The sequence below is a fragment of the Somniosus microcephalus genome, chromosome 11 (assembly GCF_052327205.1).
Source record: "Somniosus microcephalus isolate GS21.2 chromosome 11, FLI_Smic_1.0, whole genome shotgun sequence".
In the NCBI taxonomy this organism is placed as follows: Eukaryota; Metazoa; Chordata; class Chondrichthyes; order Squaliformes; family Somniosidae; genus Somniosus; species Somniosus microcephalus.
In genome coordinates this window covers 239,007,028-239,022,843 of record NC_140997.1, presented here as the reverse complement: position 1 = coordinate 239,022,843, position 15,816 = coordinate 239,007,028, and the positions used below count along the sequence as shown (strand labels likewise).

Here is a 15,816-nt window from a genome sequence, read left to right as displayed (position 1 = left end):
CACATGAGCAGCCACAACACGCTCCTGGCCGGACGGTCTCCAGGCTCCGCAGACTCGTGCTGAAGTACTCATTCACCCTGTCAGTAATCACAGCGGTTAGTGTCAGCAATACATTTGCTGCTTTGAATCTTGCAACATCCACAGCTGGAGTGGAACTGATTCAGTCATTTCTGTACTCCCAGTATGTGGAACCCAGACTCCCCAGAGCAAACTCTTCCCACACGACTGGGCTGCTGGAAGTTGTTGAGTTCCAAAGGCCTTTTATTAAGTGAATCTGTTTGGTTACTTTACGTGAAATGATTTTCTGGGACTGTGTAATGCTGAATGTTCTGGAACAGCGCAGTTTATCGATACAAGCTTAAAAAAAAACGAGCAAGTTTGAAGCTTGAGTTATGGTTTTGATGTAAAAGTAGCGACAAGTTATTCACGACGTAAATGGTAAATAAAAACCCGTAACGTATGCTGGAGATGGTTTAGCGGGAGTGCCGATCTGCGATCCGGAACATTCCCGTGTTTCCTGGGCCAGGTGTTTTCCAGATCGGGCGTTTTTCCGGATCTCCAGATCGGGCGTTTTTGCTGTAGTTACTGGCTCCCTCTAGTGGCAAACAGTAGGTGCAACAGCAGCTCCGCTGGCCCAAAGATGATTGTAGTTTGACAGTAAGATATTGAATTGTTTCTCCAGGTCTCAGAATATTTCAATACATGTTGAATCACAAGTTGTTCTAAAATTCGGGCGATTTGTGTGAAGTTCTTAAAATTTATTCTTGGGATGTGGCATTTATTGGCCACCCTCGGTTCCCAGGTTTGACGCAACAGAGCATCTCGCTAGGATCACCGATGCTCGCTTTGGTTTCCACCAGGACTGCTCGGTTCCAGACCTCATTACACCTTGCTATAAAGGCTGTCCCTGCAATTTCTCTACGGTTTGTCTACAGTAACCAGCTGCCACGACCTGTGTAAACAGACGCTAACCCAACCATTTCCTTTCTCCGACAGCTGGTGTACTCGAGCTGCCTCCTCGCTTGCTACGGGCTGTATTTTGTGAAGTTTCTTGGTTCAAAGGAAGCACAGAGGAAATCTTTCCCCCTCTCCACACTCACTGACTTACTGCCTAAACGCCTCTTTCATCAGGTAAGTGATGTGGTCCCAGTTTGCCCCCACCCCCGCTCACCAGCACTCGCTCACCACCGCCCCCTCACCCCCACACGCCACTGTCACTGATTCATCTATTAATCATTGTTGAATCAGGTCTGCAGAAAATATCCTCCAACATTAATTCACACCCTCGCAGCACCACACCGCTGCCCCGCTCCCGTGCACCGCTGCCCCGCGCCACGCTGCCCCGCTCCCGTGCACCGCTGCCCCGCGCCACGCTGCACCGCTGCCCCGCGCCCGTGCCACGCTGCACTGCTGCCCTGCTCCATGCCACGCTGCACTGCTCCCGTGCCACGATGCACCGCTGCCCCGCTCCCGTGCACCGCTGCCCCGCTCCCGTGCACCGCTGCCCCGCTCCCGTGCACCGCTGCCCCGCGCCCGTGCCACGCTGCACTGCTGCCCTGCTCCATGCCACGCTGCACTGCTCCCGTGCCACGATGCACCGCTGCCCCGCTCCCGTGCACCGCTGCCCCGCTCCCGTGCACCGCTGCCCCGCGCCACGCTGCCCCGCGCCCGTGCCACGCTGTGCCATTTTCAGTTTTGAGGTTTTTGTATTCCAGTGAAATTCCTCCTCCCATTTTTGGGCATTTTACAACCTATGTTAGTTTGAAGCGGTGGGGAGCTCGATCCTATCCCACACTTTCCCCACTGACCCTCTCCCACACTCCCCCACTGACCCTCTCCCACTCCCCCCACTGACCCTCTCCCACACTCCCCCCACTGACCCTCTCCCACACTCCCCCCACTGACCCTCTCCCACACTCCCCACTGACCCTCTCCCACACTTTCCCCACTGACCCTCTCCCACACTTTCCCCACTGACCCACTCCCCCACTGACCCTCTCCCTCACTCCCCCACTGACCCTCTCCCTCACTCCCCCACTGACCCTCTCCCACACTTTCCCCACTGACCCTCTCCCACACTTTCCCCACTGACCCACTCCCCCACTGACCCTCTCCCTCACTCCCCCACTGACCCTCTCCCTCACTCCCCCACTGACCCTCTCCCTCACTCCCCCACTGACCCTCTCCCACACTTTCCCCACTGACCCTCTCCCACACTTTCCCCACTGACCCTCTCCCCCACTGACCCTCTCCCTCACTCCCCCACTGACCCTCTCCCTCACTCCCCCACTGACCCTCTCCCTCACTCCCCCACTGACCCTCTCCCTCACTCCCCCACTGACCCTCTCCCTCACTCCCCCACTGACCCTCTCCCTCACTCCCCCACTGACCCTCTCCCTCACTCCCCCACTGACCCTCTCCCTCACTTCCCCACTGACCCTCTCCCTCACTCCCCCACTGACCCTCTCCCTCACTCCCCCACTGACCCTCTCCCTCACTCCCCCACTGACCCTCTCCCACACTTTCCCCACTGACCCTCTCCCTCACTCCCCCACTGACCCTCTCCCTCACTCCCCCACTGACCCTCTCCCTCACTCCCCCACTGACCCTCTCCCTCACTCCCCCACTGACCCTCTCCCACACTTTCCCCACTGACCCTCTCCCACACTTTCCCCACTGACCCTCTCCCACACTCCCCCACTGACCCTCTCCCACACTCCCTCACTCCCCCACTGACCCTCTCCCTCACTCCCCCACTGACCCTCTCCCTCACTCCCCACGGACCCTCTCCCTCACTCCCCACGGACCCTCTCCCACACTCCCCACGGACCCTATCCCTCACTCCCCACTGACCCTCTCCCACACTCCCCACTGACCCTCTCCCACACTCCCCCCACTGACCCTCTCCCACACTCCCCCCACTGACCCTCTCCCACACTCCCCCCACTGACCCTCTCCCACACTCCCCCCACTGACCCTCTCCCACACTCCCCCCACTGACCCTCTCCCACACTCCCCCCACTGACCCTCTCCCACACTCCCCCCACTGACCCTCTCCCACACTCCCCCCACTGACCCTCTCCCACACTCCCCCCACTGACCCTCTCCCACACTCCCCCCACTGACCCTCTCCCACACTCCCCCCACTGACCCTCTCCCACACTCCCCCCACTGACCCTCTCCCACACTCCCCCCACTGACCCTCTCCCACACTCCCCCCACTGACCCTCTCCCACACTCCCCCCACTGACCCTCTCCCACACTCCCCCACTGACCCTCTCCCACACTCCCCCCACTGACCCTCTCCCACACTCAATTCAAATTCAAATTCAAATCGCTTTATTGGCATGATAAGGTACATCTTATGTTGCCAAAGCATCATAATACATTTATGGTTGAACACAAACGCAGTTCTATTCATACAGTGTATAAACAGGTATATCCCTGAGTGTATAAATATACAATCGCATTATTTATATATACTCTTTTCTTAGTTTACTGGTTGTCCCTCTGTTCATGGCAAGCTGTAACATAGTGTGCCGCCAGCGTTACACAGCTTCTCTCCTCCCCCAGTAGGTATGGGAGTTTTTGGTTGTCATTCAGATTTCTGAATTCAGGGCATATTTGTGAGAATTTTTGGTAGAAATCCCACTGACCCTATCCCACACTCCCCCACTGACCCTCTCCCTCACTCCCCCACTGACCCTCTCCCACACTCCCCCACTGACCCTCTCCCCCACTGACCCTCTCCCACACTCCCCCACTGACCCTCTCCCACACTCCCCCACTGACCCTCTCCCACACTCCCCCCACTGACCCTCTCCCTCACTCCCCACTGACCCTCTCCCACACTCCCCCCACTGACCCTCTCCCACACTCCCCCCCACTGACCCTCTCCCACACTCAATTCAATTCAATTCAAATCGCTTTATTGGCATGACAAGTTACATCTTATGTTGCCAAAGCATTGGAAAACATTCATGTTTGTTCACAAAAATACAGATCTATCCATAGTGGATAAACAGATATATCCCTGAGTGTATAAATATACTTTCATATAATTTATATATACTCTTATCTTATCTTTAGTGGTTGTCCCTCTGTTTATGGCAAGCTGTAACATAGTGTGCCGCCAGTGTTATGCAACTTCTCTCTTCCCCTAGTAGGTATGGGAGTTTTTGGTCGTCATTCAATTTTCTGAATTCCGGGCATATTTTTGTAAATTTTGGGTAGAAATTCTCCCTTCTGCCCTGATATTTTCAACAAGCTGTGAGGAAGTGCATCTCTGTCTCCACCATTCCCTGACTGCAGTGAGAGCATATCCTGTCCTCCCTTGGTAGCCGGGTCTGCCTGTGTCTACCTTTTTCGATCGCCAGGCTATGTTCACTAAGTCTGTACATTGTCAGGATTTTTCTCAGTTTGCTGTCCTTTACCATGGTCAGGTAATCAGCTATGTTGTATTGTCTGTTTAGGGCCAAGTAGCAATTGAGTTTGCTTTGGGTTTTTGTTGTTTCTGCCCAATATGTCAGATATTTTTCCTTTTGCTTAGCGACGATTGTGTTGGGTCGAATTCTTTGTGTTACGCTGTCACTGTCCTGTGGCTGGTTATTGTTAGTAGTGTTAGTAGTTACTTCACTGAGTCCCAGGACTAGTTGACTGAGGGTATTCTTCTTTATGGTCAGCTCTTGGCATTTCAGGGCGTCGTAGTGATAGCATTGGGGGTTGCTCATTTGTAGGTGATTCCAAAATTTGGTGGCTCTTTTTTGGATAGTGATTATTAATGGATATTGGCCTAGTTCCGCCCTGCATGCATTGTTTACGGTTTTCCTTTGAGTCCGGAGGATACTTTTACAGAATTCTGCATGTAGGATCTCAATTGGGTGTTTGTCCCATTTTGCAAATTCTTGTTGTGTTAGCGGTCCCCATACCTCACTGCCATAGAGTGCAATTGGCTCCATTACTGATTTGAAAATTTTTAGCCAAATGCTAATTGGGATTTCTATTTGGATTGATTTTTTAATGGCATAGAAAGCCCTTCTTGCTTTCTCTTTCAGTTCATTCACAGCCAGTTTGAAGTTTCCCGTAGAACTGATTTTTAAGTCCAAGTATGTGTAGTTAGTGGTTTGTTCAATTTTGGTTGTTCCTATTGTGAAATTTATTTTGGGTCCCTGAGGTCTAGATCTTTGCTGGAACACAACGACTTTGGGTTTTTTGGGATTTATTGTCAGGGCCCAAGTCTGGCAGTACGACTCCAGCAGATCCAGGTTCTGCTGTAGACCCTCCTTAGTTGGTGACAGCAGAACCAGGTCGTCTGCATAGAGGAGGAATTTAACCTTGGATTCATATAGGGTAAGGCCGGGTGCTGTAGATTGTTCAAGTAGTTTTGCCAATTCATTTATGTAAATATTAAAGAGTGTCGGTGAGATTGGTGAGCCCTGCGTCACCCCCCGCCCCTGTGGGAAGTATTTTGTTCGTTTCTCTCCAATTTTAACTGCACATTTGTTGTTTGTATACATTGATTTAATTACATCATATGTTTTTCCCCCTACCCCGCTTTCGATAAGTTTCAGGAAAAAAACGTCTCCCACTGACCCTCTCCCACACTTTCCCCACTGACCCTCTCCCACACTTTCCCCACTGACCCTCTCCCTCACTCCCCCACTGACCCTCTCCCTCACTCCCCCACTGACCCCCTCCCACACTCCCCCACTGACCCTCTCCCACACTCCCCCACTGACCCTCTCCTTCACTCCTGAAGTAAAGAGTAGATTGCCTTTCAAAAGCTAGGCTTTATTAACCTTAAAAAACCAGCAAGTACATGTTGAGCACCCAGTCTCAACCACTGTCGAAAACTGAATTTAAGATGGCCACCACAGGTCACATGGAATCAACTAACCAATAAGTTTACAGCATATATCTCAAGGCAGGAAAACAGGCAACCAATTACAATGCTTCTTATAAAACAAGAATAATCACCACATTCACCCCTCCTTTTAAAATATACTTCAACCTAGGTAGCCTTTACAGTTTACAATTAGTTATTTATGACTAGAGCAATACATGTATAATGCCTTCAACAATTTAAAAATTTACTATTAATTTATTAATTATTTTAAAAGTCCATTTTTAATCGGTCAACCGGATATCTTGTTCGTGTCGACCTTCTTAGCCTTGGTGGAGTTCCTTGCCCTCCCATACCAGGAGACACAGAAATATCTTCTGCAGGGAGGCTATCAATATCCCGATTATCAACGGTTTCCGGATTGGAAGTCCCATTAGAAGGTAGACTGGGAAGGTCATGAACATCCATCGGGGGCAGACTAAGAGAATTGTAAGTGTCTGCAATAGGATTGGAAATGTTCGTAGTATCTGTGACGACATCAACATTATCTGAATTATGGCTATTGTTAATGTCCTCAGGAGAGGGCTGGCCACCACAAGGAGCTAAGTCTTTAACTGAAACTGTACTTTCTTTCCCATCTTGGAATCGAATGTGAGCATATTGGGAATTTGCCTCCAATAGCTCCACCTCCTCCACTAAAGGATCATACTTTGACAGTCTAACATGGCGTCGGAGCAGCACAGGTCCCTGCATAGTAAGCCATGAAGGTACCGAATATCCCGTAGTGGACCTCCGCGGATAGTTGAAGAGCCTTTCATGGGGGGTCACATTAGTAGCCGTTGAAAGCAATGATCTAATGGAATGCAGGGCATCAGGCAGTACCATTTCCCACTGTGTATTCTTAAGGTTCCGGGATGTCAAAGCCAACATAACTGCCTTCCAGATCACCCCATTGTATCGTTCGCACTGTCCATTACCCTGGGGATTATACGGGGTAGTTCTGCTAGTAGAAATTCCCCGACTGTGGAGGTATTCCTTCAACTGGGAAGACATAAAAGAACTTCCCTGATCCAAATGGATATACGCAGGCATCCCAAAGATGACAAAAAGTTGAGTCAGACATTTAATAACTGTAGCAGCTGATACATCTGCACAAGGAAAAGCAAAAGGGAACCTTGAAAACTCATCCACAACAGTAAATATATATCGATTCTGAGTCGTTGAAGGAAGAGGCCCCTTAAAATCAACGCTCAGGCGTTCAAAGGGAGAAGTAGCCTTTATAAGATGAGCTCGTTGAGGCTTAAAGAAATTCGGTTTACACCGGGCGCAGACAGAGCATGACGAAGTCATCCGCTTGATGTCTACAACTGAAAAGGGCAAATTCTTACTGCGTACGAAGTGTATCATCCTCGTAACACCAGGATGACACAAAACATTATGAAGATTAATAAGCGTATCTCCGTGAAGCACAGAACAATAAGCCCTCGACAGCGCATCAGCGGCAACATTATCCTTCCCCGGACGATAGACTATATCGAAATGATAGCATGCCAACTCGATCCTCCACCTCATTATTTTATCATTCTTAATCTTTCCGAAATGTTTGACATCAAACATGAAGGACACAGATTTTTGGTCAGTTACTAACGTAAAATGTCGCCCAGATAAATAATGTCTCCATTTACGCAGTGCTTCTACTATTGCGTACGCCTCTTTCTCTATTGATGAATGTCTCTGCTCACTATTGCTCAGAGTACGTGAGAAAAAGGCCACAGGTCTTCCATTTTGGTTCAGGGTAGCCCCAATTGCAAAATCGGAAGCGTCCGTCTCAATCACAAAGGGAATCTGCTCATCAATAGAATGCACAACTGCTCCAAGGATATCCTTTTTAAGATTATCAAAACACATCCTGGCCTCCCATGATAGAGGATATGTCGTAACCCGAATAAGAGGCTGGATCTTCTGCGAGAAGTTTGCAATCCAATTAGAATAATAAGAAAACAGTCCAACAACTCGTTGCAAGGCCTTAGAATTAGTAGGGCAAGGTAACTCAATCAGTGGTCGCAGCCATTCTGGATCTGGTTTAATCTGGTTTCCCGAGATAATATACCCCAGTAAATTTACCTCGGTGGTCGAAAAGATACACTTCTCTTTATTGAAAGTTAAGCCAATTTTTTCCGCAACTTGAAGGAATCTTTCTAGATTAAAATCGTGCTCCACCCTTGATTTGCCACACACCGTGATGTCATCTAAATATGAGAAGGTGTCAGAGAGAGAGTTATCACTTATAAAAGCATCCATTGCCCGTTGAAAACAGGCGACACCGTTAGTAACACCGAATGGTACTCGGCAAAACTGGTACAGCTTTCCGCCAGCTTCAAAGGCCGTATATGGTTTGTCCCTCTTAGCAATAGGAATCTGATGATAAGCACTCTTTAGGTCAATAGTGCTAAAAACCTTATATTGAGATACTTTATTGATAAGCTCATCAATCTTAGGCAGGGGGTACGCATCTAATTGAGTATACCTGTTAATAGTTTGAGAGTAGTCTATCACCATTCGCTTCTTATGTCTCTCATTAGTGGTGACAACTACCTGTGCCCGCCAGGGCGAAAAACTAGGTTCAATGATTCCTTCCGATAAAAGACGTTGAACTTCAGAATTAATAAATTCTTTATCCTAACTGCTATACCTTCTTGACTTGGTAGCAATTGGCTTACAGTCCGGCATCAAATTGGAAAAAAGTGATAATGGAGAAATGAATAAAGAAGTTAATCCACAAATAGACAAAGGTGGCTTGGTTCCTCCGAAAGAAAGACTGAGAGACTCATGTAATTGAAGCACATCATGACCAATCAAAATGTCCGCACAGAGATTAGGCAGAACGGATAGGCGTATATCAGTATACGTATTACCTAGGAGAATTAATTTCACAAGGCAACAACCAGCTACTTGTGAGGTGAGAGTCGTCTGAGCCATACACACCTGATAGGAAACAGGCGAAATTTTCAAACACTTCTCCCTCACAAACTGAAGACTTATAAAGCTCTCAGTACTGCCCGTATCTATAAGATCCTTCACTTCTAACCCATTAACTTGGGCCATAACTATAGCTTTGTTTAGGCCATGGGAAAAGGCGGCAGAAACTGGTGCAATAAACGCCCTATCTAAAGGCTGAATGGTCGCAGAGGAGGCAACCGATTTACAAACACGTGCATAATGACCTCCCTTGCCGCATTTACTACACACAGCCTCCCGGGCAGGGCACTTCAGACGGGGGTGCCGGGCGTTCCCGCAAAAATAACACTTCTGAATCCTAGAGGCAACAGCTGCCGAAGTAGAAACTGTTTCGGAATCTGGTAAACCACTCCTATTAAATCCACGTAACTCCCTTTCATCCGGAACTGCCGAAACCACGGTCGCAGGCCGATCAAAAAGAGCATAAGAATCCGAACTTCTCTGAGCCAAATCCAATGTAGAGGCTTGCTCTAAAGCACTCTTAAGATCCAAGGTCTTATTTTCTAATAACCGCTGATGAATTGATCTAGACAGTAATCCATTAATAAATGCATCCTGTACCGACTCTTCCTTATGTTCTTCTGCAGACACGGCCTTATAATTACAGTTAGCACCAAGGCGCCGGAGTGCTTGTAAATAAGCATCCAAGGATTCTCCCGCCTGCTGCCTACGGGCAGATAAAAGGTGACGTGCAAATACCTCATTTTTGGGTTTAACACAAAAAATTTCCAACGTAGCAATAGCCAATTCATAAGTTTCACAGTCCAAAATATACTTATACACATCCGGAGCAATGTAGTTGATTAGTATATCCAACTTATTCAGAGATTGCTGATCCAACACACCCAAAAAGTTTTTAAATGTACGATACCAATGTTTCCATTGATCATCCACTCCTGCAGAATTAGGGTCAGCATTAAATCGTTCCGGTCGAAGATATCGTTCCATTATAGCAAAAGGTTAATAAATTGAAATAAAGAGTAGATTGCCTTTCAAAAGCTAGGCTTTATTAACCTTAAAAAACCAGCAAGTACATGTTGAGCACCCAGTCTCAACCACTGTAGAAAACTGAATTTAAGATGGCCAGCACAGGTCACATGGAATCAACTAACCAATAAGTTTACAGCATATATCTCAAGGCAGGAAAACAGGCAACCAATTACAATGCTTCTTATAAAACAAGAATAATCACCACAACTCCCCACTGACCCTATCCCACACTCCCCCCACTGACCCTCTCCCACACTCCCCACTGACCCTCTCCCACACCCCCCACTGACCCTCTCCCACACTCCCCCACTGACCCTCTCCCACACTCCCCCACTGACCCTCTCCCACACTCCCCCACTGACCCTCTCCCACACTCCCCCCACTGACCCTCTCCCACACTCCCCCCCCACTGACCCTATCCCACACTCCCCCCACTGACCCTATCCCACACTCCCCCCACTGACCCTCTCCGACACCCCCCACTGACCCTATCCCACACTCACCCCACTGACCCTCTCCCTCACCACTTTATCCAACGTCCTGCCACTTAATAAAAACCTGTCTTTGGAATATACTGAATTTTAAAGAAAGAAAGACTTGCATTTATATAGCACCTTTCACGACCACTGGATGACTCAAAGCGCTTTACAGCCAATGAAGTACTTTTTGAAGTGTAGCCACTGTTGTAATGTGGGAAATGCGGCAGGCAATTTGCGCTCAGCAAGCTCCTGCAAACAACAATGTGATAATGACCAAATCATCTGTTTTTTTGTTATGTTGGTTGAGGGATAACTCCCCTGCTCTGCTCGAAATAGTGCTATGGGATCTTTTACATCCACCCGAGAGAGAGCAGACAGGGCCTCGGTTTAACGTCTCATCCGAAAGACGGCACCTCCAACAGTGCAGCACTCCCTCAGCACTGCACTGGAGTGTCAGCCTAGCTTTATGTGCTCAAGTTCCTTGAGAGGGACCTGAACCCACAACCTTCTGACTCTAACCTTTTAATTTGAATATCACTAACTCCTCTTTGTCCAGGGTTCCAGGCTCATTCTCCACTAGTCCAACCTGGCCTTAATCCTGCATCCAGCCCCAATAGAGTGCATGTGTCTGCATGTTCTTGCTTAATTACTGTTTGAAGTTCATATTCTTTTTGGAACATCGGAATTGCGAGACGAAAGTAGACCCAGGGTCCATCTAATTCACCTTCTACCATCCTTGTAGTCACATGATACAACGATAATGGAGTTGTTGACCAATCACAGCGATCAATCTCTATCAATGAGTCTACAACAGACCCAGACATGAGGCGAGGAAAACCCCCAGTGGTGGAGAGCTTTGGGAACCATAGATCCAAAGTCACTTGTTCCTCTCGAGCACGCTACACTCACCACTCGTCATGTCTCCAATTACTCAGATACTGGATCCCAAAATGTTATTTTCTGAAAGAAATCTCTCTGATTTGCTTTTGATGATTGGATGGTTATGGAGTGACGAGAGGCACTGGTTTAACGATTATCACAGCGGTGTTGCAGCAAGGAACGCAAGGCAGTATCCAAATGATCTGCCGGTTTCTCATGGTATTTAATTTATTGCAGCACCCAAAGTTGGGAAGTGGTGAGAGGAACGGCTGAGCTTGTGCGTCCCTGTCACACTCAGCTCAGTGATGGACAATTCATCACCCTCAGCTGGGGAATGTGGTTTGTAGCCGCACTGATCGCAGTCTCGCTCAATCATGTCCGGGCTACAGATTTGATTTGGTTGAAAGCAGTTTTAATGTTTTGTGTTTTTATATAAATATATTCCTGCTGACTGACTATTTTTCAGCCTCTTATCGATCCGAGCCTGGCTGCACTGACTTGGAGCTTCTACAAACAATCTTTCCTCAAACAGATCCTGACAGAAGGTGCGCATAGGTTGGGGAAGGTGTCAAATGGCTTTAAACTATCTCTCCTGTAATAAAGCTGTAGATCTGTTCCATACTTGTGTCTCCATATTTGCATCATCACTAACCGTGCGGCGATGCAGCTGTGCATCGACGTGCTGGTATCTGCGTGTCGGGGTGGCGATATCCTCAGGTTCCCTGAACACTGCTTGCTGGCTCTGTAATATCAGGCTTGTTTGTAAACACCCAAAAAACCCTCACTCTGACGGCCGGAGTGTGTGAGCTGAATCTGAATGTATTCACTGAAAGACCAAGAATAATCCTGGTGCCTGTGGCTGGATTTTAAGCTCCCTTTATCCTAAATAACTTTCTGTTTTTATTGCAGGTGAACGCTATGTCATGACTTTTCTAAACGTGTTAAATTTTGGAGATCAAGGTATGTTCTTTATTTTCTTGGCACGTTCAGTTTGTCCAGTTGAATTTTTGCATCTTTTGTTATAAAGGTGAGCTACGTGTTGAGTATTGCGAGTGATGATGCTCCACCGGTTTACTGAGACTGTGCCCAGTATGGAACCAGTGTGTAGAGGGTGCAGTCAGGTGCTGATCTGGCAATGTGTCAGCTTGGCTCACTGGTAGCGCTCTCATCTCTGGCTCAAAGTTGTGAGCCCAGGTTAGCAGGAACTGAGCACATCATCTCAGCCGGCACTCCAGTGCAGTGCAGAGGGAGCGCCTGCACTCCACTGCAGTACACAGTGCACTGGTCACTAAGCCACTGAGTCGGAGTGGGCAGAGGGTCACTCTGCGAGGAACTGCAAACCTCGACTGTTGAGACTGGCTGATTGACCAGGTTGTCTGAGGTGATTTTCAGACTGCTCCCTGGTGTATAACAGCAGGAGCCTCATTGCTGACTGCACACAGACATAATGGTTATAGTTTTCATGAAACAGTGGAGGTGGAGAGAGAGAAATTTGTCAAAAAATCTCAAAAACCCAGTCAACATTGGTCTACCCCAAGTTGTTCCTGTTCCTGTCACACTGACTGTTCCCACAGCTGAGCCTGGCTCCAGGGGACTGCAGACAACACAACACGTTTTCAGTTTGGTGGGCTGGCTGCTGATCCGCTGCTTTTTGGTGCAGGTGTCTACGACATTGTGAATAACCTGGGGTCGTTGGTGGCCCGGTTCCTCTTCCTTCCCATTGAGGAGAGCTTCTACATTTTCTTTGCCAAAGTGCTTGAGCGAGGAAAGGGCATTGGGCACATGAAGCAGGTAATGCATTGCTGCTGCAGGTACTGTACAAATAGACTCATAAATTTTCAGCACAGAATGAGGAAAGATCTATCCAGCCTAATCCCACTTTCCAGCTCTTGGTCCGTAGCCTTGTAGGTTACAGCACTTCAAGTGTATATCCAAGTACTTTTTAAAGGGTTTCTGCCTCTACCACTCTTTCAGGCAGTGAGTTCCAGACCCCCACCGCCCTCTGGGTGGGAAAAAAAACTTCTCAATTCCCCTCTAATCCCTCTACCAATTACTTTAAATCTATGCCCCTGGTTATTGACCTCTCTGATAAGGGGAATAGGTCCTTCCGATCCACTCTATCTAGGTGCTTCATAATTTTATACACCTCAGTCAAGTCTCCCCTCAGCCTCCTCTGTTCCAAAGAAAACAACTCCAGCCGATCCAACCTTTCCTCCTTGCTAAAATTCTCCAGTCCTGGCAACATCCTGGTAAATCTCCTCTGTGCCCTCTCTAGTGCAACCACCTCTTTCCTGTAATGTGGTGACCAGAACTGTACGCAGTATTCTAGCTGTGGCCTAACTAGTGTTTTATACAGTTCAAGCATAACCTCCCTGCTCTTATATTCTATGCCTCGGCTAATAAATGAAAGTATCCCGTATGCCTTCTTAACCACCTTATCTACCTGTCCTACTATGTTCAGGGATCTGTGGACATGCGCTCCAAGGTCCCTCTCTTCCTCTACACTTCTCAGTGTCCTACCATTTATTGTGTATTCCCTTGCCTTGTTAGCCCTCCCCAAATGCATTACCTCACACTTCTCCAGATTGAATTCTATTTGCCACTTTTCTGCTCACCTGACCAGTCCATTGATATCTTCCTGCAGTCTACAGCTTTCTTCCTCACTATCAACCACATGGCCAATTTTTGTGTCATCTGCAAACTTCTTAATCATGCCCCCTACATTTAAGTCTAAATCATTGATGTATACCACAAAAAGCAAGGGACCCAGTACTGAGCCCTGCGGAACCCCACTGGAAACAGCCTTCCGGTCACAAAATCACCCATCGACTATTACCCTTTGCTTCCTGCCACTGAACCAATTTTGGATCCAACTCGCCACTTTCCCTTGGATCCCATGGGCTTTTACTTTTCTGACCAGTCTGCCATGTGGCATCATGACAAAAGCCTTGCTAAAATCCATATAGACTACATCAAACACGCTACCCTCATCAACCTCCTCAAAAAAAAAAAAAAAAAAAAAAAAAAAAATTCAGTCAAGTTAGTCGGTCACAACCTTCCCTTAACAAATCCATGCTGACTGTCCTTGATTAATCCTTGACTTACTAAATGATGATTAATACTGTCCCTCAGAATTTTTCCAACAATTTGTCCACCACTGAGGTTCGGCTGACTGGCCTGTAATTACTCGGTCTATCCCTTTCTCCTATTTTAAACATTGGCACAACGTTGGCAGTCCTCTAATCCTCTGGCACCACACCTGTAGCCAGAGAGGATTGGAAAATGGTCAGATCCTTCACTATTTCCTCCCTTGCTTCTCTTCACAGCCTGGGATACATTTCATCCAGGCCTGGCGATTTATCTACTTTCAAAGATGCTAAACCTCTTAATATTTCCTCTCTCACTAATGCGTTGCTGCTGCAGGTGCACTGTGCTGTGGTGTCCCAGGGACCAGTTACTGTACTGGTATAAATGAGCACTTTGCATCTGTCTTCACTAGAGAAGGTGTGGAGATGCCGGAGTTGGACTGGGGTGGACAAATGTAAGAAGTCACACAACACCAGGTTATAGTCCAACAGCTTTATTTGAAATCACAAGCTTTCGGAGCGCTGCTCCTTCGTCAGGTGAAGCGGAGAAATGCATAAAGACACAGCTTATATAGTCAGAGAATCATGTCAGATGTTTACAGGTAACCTTTCCAACTGCCATTTATCACACCTCGGCAGAGAGATAATCACAGCAGTCAAAGGTGTGAATGGTGTCCAAACAGGTCAGTCAGGGAAACATTACATCAAAGAACAATGAGGTGGGGTCACAAGGGGTCAAATATTGCAGATGCTGGGGTCTGTATGAAAAACAAAAAAAGACAAAAAACATTTTTTTTGGCTGGAAATCACAGCAGGTCCGGCCGCATCTGTGTAGAGAGAACAGGCCAATGTCGACTCGAGTCTGGATGACCCTGCATCAGGTGGGGTTACATGTAGCGTGACATGAACCCAAGATCTCGGTTGAGGCCGTCCTCATGAGTGCGGAACTTGGCTATCAGTTTCTGCTCGACGATTTTGCGTTGTCATGTGTCTCGAAGGCCACCTTGGAGAATGCTTACCCGAAGATCGGAGGCTGAATGTCCTTGACTGCTGAAGTGTTCCCCGACTGGGAGGGAACACTCCTGCCTGGTGATTGTTGCGCGGTGTCCGTTCATCCGTTGTCGCAGTGTCTGCATGGTCTCGCCGATGTACCATGCTCCGGGGCATCCTTTCCTGCAACGTATGAGGTAGACAACGTTGGCCGAGTCACATGAGTATGTACCATGTACCTGGTGGGTGGTGTCCTCACGTGTGATGATGGTATCTGTGTTGATGATCTGGCATGTCTTGCAGAGGTTGCTGTGGCAGGGTTGTGTGGTGTCGTGGTCGCTGTTCTCCTGAAAGCTGGGTAATTTGCTGCGAACGATGGTCTGTTTGAGGTTAGGCGGCTGTTTGAAAGCGAGTAGTGGAGGCGTGGGGATGGCCTTAGCGAGGTGTTCGTCGTCATCGATGACATGTTGAAGGCTGCGAAGAACATGGCGTAGTTTCTCCGCTCCGGGGAAGTACTGGACGACAAAGGGTA

The 15,816-nt window shown here is 48.0% G+C and overlaps 1 protein-coding gene across 1 annotated transcript in view; it reads left to right on the top strand.

The window, feature by feature from the left end:
• rft1 (RFT1 homolog) overlaps nt 1-15,816 on the top strand; it is a 55,182-nt gene that overhangs the window by 27,039 nt on the left and 12,327 nt on the right. Inside the window, exons 6-9 of the mRNA XM_086000014.1 lie at nt 997-1,131; nt 11,675-11,753; nt 12,118-12,168; nt 12,869-12,999. Of these exons, the coding sequence (XP_085856140.1) occupies nt 997-1,131; nt 11,675-11,753; nt 12,118-12,168; nt 12,869-12,999 (396 nt within the window). The remainder of the gene's footprint in view (nt 1-996; nt 1,132-11,674; nt 11,754-12,117; nt 12,169-12,868; nt 13,000-15,816) is intronic.